A 12,687-nucleotide genomic window follows, 5' to 3' on the forward strand; every position below is an offset into this window, starting at 1 on the left:
GAAGCAAGTTACCAATGTTAGTTAGCATTAGGAAGGAGTAACCAAATCTCTGGAAGTTCACTGTCTACCAGGACAGAGAAAGCAGGCTCCACCTGCAAGGTGGTGGAGATAGATGTAGGACTTCAGACGCTGATTACTAGCTCTCTGCTCAGACACATCATAGTGTCAAGTGCTCGTGAATGACACTGAGTCATGGAGTGTGACAGTGGCTACCAGTGGAGCAGGCACAGCAGCAGAGGTGAGGCTGCCAAGCATTTAATATAGGGCCTCATTATCTAATCAAATTAAATCATAACAACAGTAATGACCAATCAGAAAATGAATGTTCTGTAACTATTTTTAAAGTGACATATTCATCATGAAAATACTGTGACAAAGTAGCAAGCATGCTTAAATAAAAGGCATTATTTTCTGTCTTTAAGAACTGAAGACTCAGAGCAGTGAAATGTTTTCTATAAAACCACAAACCTTTACTAGCTTTGTCCAAATGTTGCAAATCCTCCACAAAATTTAGGATATCAGGGTACTTTTCTTCACATATTTCCACCAGAAAATGAAGCAGTGTTGTTTTCTGATCTGCTGATTTCGTGTCCTTTAGCTAAATAGGATGAGAGAGAGAGAAAAAGTAGGGTCAAACATGTTTTGAAAATGCGTCTATTAAAATAATGTTAATATAGTGTTCTGGAGATAAGAATGAATGACTTGTAAAATTAGTTAATTCTATTTTTGAAAAGCAAATATTTAAATACTTGAAAAGCTACTCTTAACATATTGTTGTTTCATTAAAGTCAATAACATTATTGAAAAGAAGGAATAAGTATAATCCAATCTAGTATGTGACATTTTATGGGAGAAAATATATGGTAAATTCCTAGGAAAGTCAATACAATACTGGTACCTAAAGCTACCCCCACATTTGAGTATGATCTCATTTGGCGTATGCTGATAGAATGCCTGCTGGATAATGCAGGAGCCAGAAATACAGCAAAGGACAGTAATTTCTCAACAGGCTGATTAGTGAAAACAAAGAAACAGAAAATGCATATTTACCCTGGTTTGACAAATAGTACAGTAAAACTGATCACGAAGTACATTTAGGAGGACATGACATCTAAATTGAGCACTGGTGGAGAGGAAGTTGTGAGGGGTAGGAAAGAGAAGAAAAAATCCAAAGTTCAGTATCATTGCAGAAGGAGCAGCTTTTGCTAAAGGCCACAGATGAGGAAGAAAATGGTGCATGTGAGGAGCCTGAATGACTCCAAAATACAAGTGTGAAATTTTAAGTGTGTGTTAGGGGAGGCAAGAGGGTAGAGTAAAAACTATGAATCTGAAAAGATAGGAAGTAAAAGGGAAGGTAAGTCATGAAATGGAAATAGAATTTTGATCCCTAAGAATTTGGAGTTTTTTAAACAGATGAAAGATGACCAGATGTACATTTTAGAAAGTTCCCTGTAGGGTAGCAAGGATAAAAGATTAGAGGAAAGGGTAATAACAGATGCAAGAAGAGTAATTTAAAGAGCTGTAGCAATAATCCAGACAGGGAAAGACGACAGCCAAAGCTGAGGGAATTCTTTGGAAATAGAGTAATGAGACAGCGTGGACATGGGGACTCAGGCAATGCCATTAATTAGAGAAGACAAAAAGGATAAGAACTGATTTGGGTGGGCTGGGCAGTAAAAAAAAAAAAAAAATCATTTCAGTTATGAACAAGTTGAGTTTGAAGGTTTTAAGTAACATCAAACTCGGAATGTCCAAAAAGGGTAGGTGTAGAACACTGGTCCTCAACCTTTTTTCATTACTACCAGCTAAGGTACTTTTTAAAGCATTTTTTTTCCCTAATCGTTACGAAATTTTAAAACCACAGGTACATTGTACATTTGTTTATGTACTGTATGTACATCTGTACTTTACATATAACAACAGTAAAACATTTTTGCTCAGTGAGAAAACATTTTTATCCCTTTGGAGGTGACAGATTGTCAGGAATCCTTCAGGGAGTTGGAACTTAAGGTGAGTGAATTGGTCTAAGAGCACCAGTTTATGAGCTATTAGCCCCTAAAGCTAAAAAATTTGATAAAATAAACTCAAAGAAGTATACAGAATGAAAGGAAGAACAGAGGTTTGAAGACTGGGATGGACCCATCCTAATCAGATATGGCCAAGGAATGCAATCAGAAAGGAGTTGAGATTAAGTTAAAATCTAACTAATAAGTAGGAAGTTAGGTTGGGTTTTATGTAGTCATTGGGATGAGTACTGGGTGTGCACACAGGACAAATAGGTAATCTGATGGTGTTCCTTACAACTGAGCAATCCTTCAGAGCAGATACACATATGAGAGAGGAAAAACATCCCTCTTTGCATACCAGATTTTAATTTAGAGCTGGAAAGTCTTGGCCTACCTAACTGGGAACAGCCCTATTTACTTGCTCTTTTCCAACAATTTCCCACTTTAAAATATGCATGTGTGAATATCTACACTAATAAAAGAGAGACATGCAAATTGACCATTACTTTGCAACACCCACCAGCCAATCAGGAGTGAGGATGCAAATTATCACAACAAATACGGCAGTGGCCCAGCCCCCTACCAGCACATGACAGCTCACATACAGGCACAGAGTAGCCGGGCTGGGTGGGGCGCCTGCTATGAAGGGGCGGGGGGGCGGGGGGGGGGGTGCAGAGGGAGCTACAGGAGTGGCAATCAGGCGTGAGGGAAGACTGAAGGCAGTGGCCAGAGCGAAGGCCTGGGTCCTGGATGCCGGAGGAAAACCAGTGCAGGCAGTCAGTGGAAGAAAGGCATATTGCACGAATCTTCGTGCAACAGGCCTCTTGTATATATATAAAAATATATATCCCCATATGTGCTATTTTTACAAATTCTACCATCATTAAATACTGCATTACTCTCAGAAGATAATATGCCTATTGTATAAGTTACTACCCAATAAAAGAATGAGAATGATTCTGTAAAACCATAAATATTAACACACAACACAATTTATTAATGGAAAAACTAGCAGACTCCTGAAAACATACAGCTATCCTTCTAGACAGCCTGATTTTCACATTACCCATGTAATATGTATAAATGCTACAATGACCTCTACAATACACAAACTAATGTTGAATCACTATATTGTACACCTAAAAGTAATATAATATTGTATGCCAACAACAGTTACATAAAAAGAAAATAAAGAACAGTTCCAGGCATTTTAAAAATTAATATCAATGTTAATCTGCTATTAATGCCTTTTAAAAGGGAAGAGAGATCCCAACATCCACCTGAGTGTTTTGAAAGAATATACTCCAAAAGTGACTCAAATATTAGGTAGATTAATGGCCAATAACATGTGTGGGTTTGCCTGGTAAAACATGCTCTTAACTAGTTATTTAGCCTTGGGCAAGTTACTGGACCTTAGATTTTACTAAATGGAATAAAAATACAAACTAGACAGAGAAAGAGAACTCCTTTTTCTTCTTCAAAAAAATTAAGTATACATTCTAGTAAACATGTTAGTAGGCATATCAAAATCTAATTTAAAGCAATACTTTAGATAAAAATGAAAAAATCTAATTATAATCTTAGTTCAGAAATTTTTGCATGCTAGAACCAGTTAGAATATTTTATGAGGTTCATTCAGTTTGTACATATGCTGAGAATATTAATCTAATTTATAAAAGTTACATTTCACTATATAATTGTATTCATGCTGTCATTTTAAATGGATAAGGCCAGATTACAAAAAGCAAACTTTCACAAATACAATAGTTTTCTCTTGTACAATAAAGTGTTAGCATAAAAACTGCCTCTTTTTTCTTTTTCTTTTTCTTTTTAAGCAGCCTAGCAGGAAAGCTCCTTATTCCCTGCCGCCACCCACCCATCTCCTTTACAGCAGTGACTAGCTGGGGAATCCTGTCCCTTCTGTGGACACAAGCTGCTGACTGTACTCAGTTTACACCCTTCCTTATCATGCTCCTTTCGCGTGAAACTCGACACAGCCCGTGTGGAACGCTAAGACAAGCACTATCTACTTCTATACTTTGTAAAGTATGGAAAGAGTATTCCAGTACAATTTGTAATATAGCTAACTAGCCAGCAACTACTAGGATTAATATGCCAAGAAATCTCTATGATCCAACAACAACCTTGGTCTTTTTTCATGAGTAATAAGAATTCAGAATTTAGAATTCTGGAAATACTATAGTTTATATAACATCTATAAGATTAAGTGCATAGGTCAAATACATTTAAGAACTAGAGACAACCATAAAGCTAAACCCTAATTTATGGAGAAGGATGATATCTTGGTTGTATTATTGAAAACATCAATTGACTAGCAAGTTGCAATTCGTAACATTTTAATATGAAAAAGTATACTCACACTAAATCTCAATCTATATTTAACAATTGTGACATTAAAAATAAAAATAAAAATCCTGCAAATTTCCAATAAATAAATCTGAAATTAAACCTAATTTAGTAAGAAGTTCAGATAAGAAACATCAATAGAGAGCATTTATAAGCATGGTGTCTCATTTATAAACGATGTGGCTCTAAATTCCAGGCCAGCCATTTTTTATTCAGGTCCAAACATTTTCAGGGGGGAAAAATTGCATAATACTACCAATGTATTCTTCTTGCCACAAATACTGTATTCCTTCCCTCCTTCCCCAAATAATTAAAATAAAAAATAACAGACTCCTTCTAACAGCAGGAAAGCACAACAAAATGTATTTGTCAAAATCTTTATCTACTTACTGCTCAATTTTTTTCACCTTCTTGATAAACATTAACAGTACAGAGGGCACATTCTATTTCTACTAATTTCTCATATCAAACATAATCAGTGATCAAGCTAGAAGGGGGAAGCTTGGGAGATAGTGACAATTTTGCTGAAAAGAAAGAACAACATAAACACATTCTGTAATGCTAACTTTGGAAAGAAACTGAAACTACAATGTGCATTGAAAATTCATTTTTGTTTAAAAATATGCTTCATTTAAATTTAACAGACATTGCTTGACAGGATTCCTTGTGTATTATTGTCAAGTATTGTCAAGAGATTTATCTTCCTGATGAGTAATCATCACTGTTAAGTAGAATTTCTTATTTATATATTGTTTCTTTAAGGTACATTTAATGTGGCACAGATGTCAAATAAACAAAGAGATGGATGGACTTTCTTCAACTGCTCTGTTCATTCCAGACAAAATAATGTTAAAAGCAGATCCTGTAATAAATCATGGCCTAGTTGTCAGTCTGGAGTACAAGTTCTTTGTTGCTACAATGCAAGGTTTGGGAATATTTCTAAGATATTCAGCACAAATTTGGATGACATTTAAAGAATATTCTATTGTGTAGTCATAATAAAAAAAATTCTTAAAATAAACCTTAGTATATTCTTGCTGATTTTCATAATCCAAAGACTGTAACCCTTTTCTCTTTGATAATAAAACATATTTTAAGAATATCGTTAAATTAGCAATTCTCTTCCCATTATGTTTCTTTAATCTAAGTACGTATACAAAAGCACTATTTTAGATGTTGTAGACATTGCGGATCAACCACTAGAAAAGATGACAAAATTGTGAGCATCTGAGATGGCCCCATGCACTTCCAACAAGTCCCTAGCTTATGAATAGTATTAATGCTGAGGATGACAGCAGCAGGTCTTTTATGTGGCACTTACTATGAGATAATATATAAGTATTCTGCAGAAAACACACAACATCCCTGTGAAAAAAGGACTATCATTATACCCTTTATTAAGGAAGGTGCAAAATAAAATTTTTTGTAAGATCATGTAGTGAATCACATCACATAGCTGCTATCTTGCAAAGATTTGCACCTATGTCTGTATGAATTCAAAGTTCTAAACAACTATAACTATAGTTCCTCTAAATAAGTCTTTTTCTAATGGGTATTATTAGAAATCCAAAGAACTAAAATTCTCAAAAACACAGTGGACAAAAATGATAGTAAGACAAAAGAACATTACTGGAATTTAAAATACTAAAGCTCTATAACCTGTAATTCTAGCCTGGAAGCCTCTGACAACGAACACCCTCTACCCTCAGGATATTTCTAATTCTGAGAGCATAATTTTTTCTATTCTTTTATCTATTAAAATAAAATACCACCTGAACCCTATAGTTCAAACAGCAAGTCTTTCCATATTGCTAATGTATTAGTCCTGGCAAAATATATCAATAATAGAGGCATGGTACATGAAATTCATGCAAATGGGGAGGTGGTTTCCTCACTGCCCCTTCTGCCAGCCTGGTCACCACTAACTGTTCCCTGCTGCTGGCCAGGTCGCCCCCAACTGCTCCCTCCCTGCTAGCCTAGTTGCTCCTAACTGTCACTCGCCCCCACCAGCCTGGTCACCCTTTACTGCCACCCTCCCCCGACCCCCTGGTCATCCCCATCTGCCCCCTCTGCCAACCTGGTTGCTCCAACTGCCCACCTCTGCTGGCCTGGTTGCCCCCTGTTGCTCACATCCCCCGTTGTTTTAGTTGCCTCTCACCACCCCCCCAACTCCACACCCCCCCCCCCCCCCCGCCAGCTTAATTACCCCTACTGTCCCCCTGCCAGTCTGGTCACCTCCAACTGCACACCCTCACCAGCCTGGTCACCCCCAAGTGCACACCCTCACCAGCCTGGTCACCTCTAACTGACCCCCCTGCTGGCCTGATCTCCCCCAACTGCCTCCCCTTGCTGACCTGGTTGCCCCAGGCAGCCTGTTTGCTCAGTCATTTGGTTATCCCTCACTAATTCCCTTCCCAGTCTAATCGATCCTAACTGCCCCCACCCCCGTCCAACTGGCCTGGTCACCCCCAACTGCTGGCCTGGTTGCCCCTCATGAACCCCCGCTGGCCTGGTCACCCCAAGCAGCCTGCTGTTCAATCGTTTGGTCGTCTCTCACTAACCTCCCTGCCAGCCTGGTCTGCCCCATGCAGCCTGCTTGTTTAGTCGTTTGGTTGTCCTCATTAACCTCCCTGACAGACTGGTTGTCCTATGGCAGCTTGCTTATTCAGTTGTTTAGTCATTCCTCTCTAACCCTCCTACTGGCCAGGTGATAGGCAGTCATCTTCTGAGGGTATGATGGTCAATTTGCATATTATCTCTTTATTATATAGGATGGTTGGATGAAAACATACCTGTAAAGTATGACCTTCAACAGACTTAACAAGTATGCACAATAACATATTTCATCTTAAATACCTTGTAGAATAAAGTGATTTATAAATGTATAAAATCTTTAAATATAAGTTAAAGATATCCCAACAAAAATGGATGTGTAAATACAAACTTACAAAGAGTATTTGCTCAGCCCTAGCTGGTTTTGCTCAGTGGTAAGAACATTGGCCTGCGGAATAAAGGGTCCGGTGTTTGATTCTGGTAAAGGGCACATGCACAGGCTGTGGGGTTATCCCCAATAGGGAGTGTGTAGGAAGCAGCCAATCAATGAGTCTCTCTCATCATTGATGTTTCTCTCTCTCTCCCTATCCTTTCCTCTCTGAAATCAAAATATATTTTTAAAAATAACTATTTGCTCAGTTCACAAAATCAACTTCCCTAAAGAAATCAACCCACTATTATAGAATTAATAATATTTTCAGATATGTATAATATATTAAAAGTAAATACTGCCTAATTTTTTCAAAAAAAAGAATGTATCTCTTCAAATGAATGGAATTAAAAAATGTTAATATAAACAAACAAAAGATGCTAAGTTGGCATTTCCATAATAATTTTTAATTATTAATGCAACTTTTATAATGATTTCAAAGATGGAGAGATGTCAATCAATTCTAGGTAAAATAGATAATTAGATAATTTTATGGCCTTCATACATAAAAATATTTTATATTTTTACTTAATTTTCACATTAAAATGAGAATGATGGTAGAAACATTAAATAAGCCTCAAAATTATATAAATAATATAGACCTGTATAATTAAATTGGTTTATACCATATCCTACCAGATATGCTTTCTCTAAATTATATTTTTAACATATTTCTTTTGGCTTTTAGTAAGCACAGAAACTATAATATAAAAAGCACTTTTATGTTTTACTAAAATTTTAACTGTATTTTTCAATGTTCTGTTTATTATGTTCCCTTATTCAAAAAGAGATATAAAATAACTCCGTATTAATTAGTTCATATAAATGGGTGAAATTTAAAAGTTTTTGTTTTTTTTTCAAATTCTAATTGTTTTAATTAAGACAGATATTGGGATCCAAGATGGTTATAGAGTAGATGAAAGCTACACTCATCTCCTCCCAGGACCAAGTGCAATTCAACTGAAGTATAGAGCAAGACCCAGAATAACCAAATGAAGACTAGCTGAAAGGAAGTTTTATAACCAAGGATCTACAGAAGCTGCATTTGAGATTGGTAGGAAGGGCAGAGATGCCAAAAGGGCTGGCCCAGCTTCATGGCTCTGGCTGAGGTTCCAGATGGATATCTCAGCTGTGGGGGGCTTCCCCTGAGAAGAGTGATGTCTCAAACCAAAGTCAAGCTCTCTAACCCAGAGCTCCAGAGCCGGGAAGAGGTGCCCACATAACATCTGGATGTGAAAAATTAGGGATTCTGTCTGCCAGAGAAAGACATAAGTCTTTTAGAGATACTGCTGTCCTCTTAAAGGGCCAACAAACAAAATTTCCTTTGCAGCCATTCATCCTAGGCTACATGGGAGAGAGGTGAAGCAAATTATAGTCTCATGAGGAGAGTGTAGAGTTTGTGGCTCTGGGTAGAGAGCTGAAGGGACATCCCCCAGAATCCCTGTGCTGAGTCATTCTTCTATACATCAGAAACAAACTTGCTTGGGTGGAACACTCATGCAAGAAGAAATAAAAGGCATACAAATTGGAAAGGAAGAAGAACTGTCATTATTTGCATATGACATGATACTATATATAGAGTAACTAAAAATTTCATTAAAAAAAACTTACTATAAATTAATAACTGATAAATGAATTCATTAAAGTGTCAGGATACAACATAAATATAGAGGAAACAGTTGCATGCATATATATATATATATATATATATAAAACTCATAGAAAGTGAACCTAAAAAAAACAATCCATTCATAATTACTATTACACATCAAAAACCTAGGAGTAAATTTTACCATGGATGTAAAAGAACTATGTTTGAAAAATTATAAGACAGTGAAGAAAGAAATTGAAGATATTATATGTGGAGGCAAATTTATGGATAGGAATTCCCCCTTGCTATTTTCTCCTTCCCCAATTAATCCAGTGGAACAATATTGGTTATCACCCCCCAACCATGTGGGGTGACTGTAAGGCTGTCTTTCCTGCTTTGTGGGCTAAGCACACATGTTGTCCAGGGTGACTGTGACTGCTGCTTCTCAACTTAATCAGGCTTAGTTTGCTCCCTTATCTTTTCTTAATAACCCACCAACTGCCTACTCTAACAGAATGATGTTGAGTATCTTTTCAGACATTTATTTGCCATTTGTAAATCTTCTTTGGTGAGATATCTACTTAGGTCTTTTACCATTTTTTAATTAGGTTGTTTTTAATTGGGTTTCTTACAGTTCAATTTTAAGGGTTTTTTCATATACCCTTTTCAAATATACCCCTTTATCAGATATTTGTTTTGCAAGTATGTGGTTTACCTTTTACCCTCTTAACAGTGTCTTCCATAAACCAGTTTTTAATTTATAAAATCCAACTTTCTAATTTTTCTTTCATGGCTCATGCTTTTAATATGTAACCTAAAAAGCCCTCACCACACCTGATATCATCTAGATATTCTCTTAGGTTACCTTCTATTAATTGTTTAGTTTTACATTTTACATTTAGGTCTATGATCCATTTTAAGTTAATTTGTGGAACAGTATGAGGTCTGGTCTGATACATATTTTAGCATGTATATATCCACACTCACCAGCATCATTTGTTTAAAAGAAAAGTCTTAATTGAATTGCCTTTGGCCCTTTGTCAAGATTAGTTCACTATATCTGTGTAGGTCTACTTCTGGGCTCTCTATTCTGCTCCATTAATCTATTTGTCTCCCCTCTCCCCACTACTACAATGCTTTGATTATTGGAGCCCTAAAGTAAGTGTTGGATCATGTCAGTCTTCTCATTTTAGTTATCCATATAAACTTTATAATCAGTTTGCCAACATCCATAAAATGACATTCTAGATTTTGGATTGGGATTGCATTGAACCTACTGATCAAGTTGAAAAAACCTGATACCTTAAAAATATTGAATAGTTCTTTCCATGAACATAAAATATATACATATATATTTATACTAAATCTATTTTGATTCTTTTCAGAAAAGTTTTGTAGTTTTTCTCATACAGATCTCGTAACATACTTGGTAATATTAAAACCTACGTATTAATTTTTATGCTAACATAAAAATATTTAATTTCAAATCCGAATTGTTCACTGCTAGTATTAGGAAAGCAACTGACTTTTTATTTCAACTTCATATCCTAAAACTTTACTGTAACTGCTCTTTAGTTCTAGAAAGTAGTTCTCTTGTTGTATGTGGAGGTGTGTGTGTGTAGGGGTGGTGGTGGTGCATAAGCAATTATTTATCCTATGAACAAAGGTAGTTGTATTTATTTCTTCTTAAGTCTATTTATCTTTTATTTTCTAGTCTTATTGAATTAGCTAGTATTTCCAGTAAAATGTTGATCAGGAATGGTGAGAGGAGAGACCCTCTCCTTGTTCCTTATCTGAGGAGGAAAACATTTTTCTTTCCTGTTAAATATGGTAGCTGTAGTTTTTTCAGCTAGAATAGTTTGATTAGGTATTCTTCATCAAACTGAGAAACTTCCCCTCTATGTCCAGTTTGTTGAGAGTTTATATAAACAGGTGTAAAATTTATCAAATGACTTTTCTTCATGTATGATATATTCAAATGATTTTTCCTCTTTAGCCTTTTGATGTGATGATATGAGTATTTCTTAACTAAATGTAAAAATCATTCACAGTATTCAAATGTTGAACTAGCCATTTCATACCTGAAATACTTCCCAGTCATGGGCTATACTTTTTAAATATATTTAGTTTTGTTTTGTAGTATGTTGATAATTTTTGCACCTATGGTAATGAATGCTATTATACTAAAGTTTCCTCTTTTGTAATGCCTTTGTCTGGTTTTGGTATATACCTATTTCATCACCATGCTCTTCCCCACCATCTAAGAATAAATATTCATAAATACCATTGGTAAGTATAGACCATAATGTTACATATTCATAAATACCATTGGTAAGTATAGACCATAATGTTACATATTCATAAATACCATTGGTAAGTATAGACCATAATGTTACATGTGATGCACAAAATCTAGAAATAATGCAGATCCTTGATAAAGGAGACCTAGATATGAAGCTTCCTAGAGTATAAAAAAATGGAAAGTACCATGTAATTTTTGATTTTTCATTTGTAAAACACAAAAATCAGTGTAGAGCTGTTGATAAGTGGGGTGTTAAGGAGAGTTCTATGGCTGTGTGTTTGGGAGAAAGGAAGTGTAACAGATTAGCAATGTTTGTCACAAGAGCCATGAGCCATAACACACAAGTGGCTTTACTGACTGTAAGCAAAGCCACTCTGTCTTTTGTAATTCCATTAAAAAAATAATTCTAATTTACAATGTTTAATAGCAATTGAAAAACCAAACAGAGGCAATGTGAATAAAATTTATCAAAAACACTAGTTAGGCCTGGTGGTGTGGCTAAGTGGTTGAGCATCAATGTAAGAATCAGGAGGTCGTGATTTGATTCAGGTTAAAACACATAGCCAGGTTGCTGGCTCCATCCCCAATGGAGGGCATACAGGAGGAAGCCAATTATTCTCTCTTATCACTGATACTCCCCTCGCTCTCTTTCTCCCTTCCTCTCTGAAATCTTCCTATATAATGAAGAAGTTATATGCAAATTGACTATCACGCCCTCACAAGATGGCTGCCTATGACCAGACTGGCAGGGAGTTAGTGAAAGACGACCAAAGGACTGAAGAAGCAGGCTGCATGGAGCGACCAGGCTGGCAAGGGGGTGGGGGGAGGCAGTGAGGGGTGATCAGGCAGGCAGATTAGGGAAATGAGGAGTGACCAGGCCAGTGAGGGGGCAGTTAGGAGTGACCAGGCCAGCAAAGGAGGGGGCAGTTGGGGGCTACCAGGCCGGTGGGGAGGGGGGGGGTCAATCAAGGCAACCAGGCCAGAAGGGGGGCAGTTAGGGGCGATCAGGCAGGCAGGCAGATAGGTAAGCAGTTAGAAGCCATTGGTCCTGAATTGTGAGAAGGATGTCCGACTGTCAGTTTAAGCCCAATCCCAACCCTCCCCCCCAATGCATAAATTTCACGCACCGGGCCTCTAATATATATATATATATGTGTGTGTGTGTGTGTGTGTGTGTGTGTGTGTGTGTGTGTGTGTATATTAATATATACACACATATATATATATATTTTTTAAACACTAGTTAGTAAAGGCAATTAAATGTTTCTTGGAAAATGCTATACATTAAATGTGTCAATGAATGAGTCAAAAGGTTTAAGAGTTTTAAATAGTTTCACATTGCTTTTCAAGTCAGTATTCCATTGATTCAATTTGCTGAATGTAAAAATAAGAATGGCATTTGTTATCTGCAAGTCTTTGGCCAAAAACTGCTTTACTT

At 36.5% G+C, this 12,687-nt stretch overlaps 1 protein-coding gene across 4 annotated transcripts in view; it reads right to left on the reverse strand.

Moving 5' to 3' along the window:
* Positions 1–12,687, reverse strand: part of DIAPH3 (diaphanous related formin 3) — a 473,874-nt gene that overhangs the window by 188,945 nt on the left and 272,242 nt on the right. For all 4 annotated transcript variants that reach the window (XM_045588685.1, XM_045588684.1, XM_045588687.1 and 1 more), the window contains one exon: positions 469–598. In XM_045588685.1, the coding sequence (XP_045444641.1) occupies positions 469–598 (130 nt within the window). The remainder of the gene's footprint in view (positions 1–468; positions 599–12,687) is intronic.

Source organism: Pipistrellus kuhlii, unplaced genomic scaffold (assembly GCF_014108245.1).
Source record: "Pipistrellus kuhlii isolate mPipKuh1 unplaced genomic scaffold, mPipKuh1.p scaffold_m20_p_3, whole genome shotgun sequence".
Taxonomy (NCBI): domain Eukaryota; kingdom Metazoa; phylum Chordata; class Mammalia; order Chiroptera; family Vespertilionidae; genus Pipistrellus; species Pipistrellus kuhlii.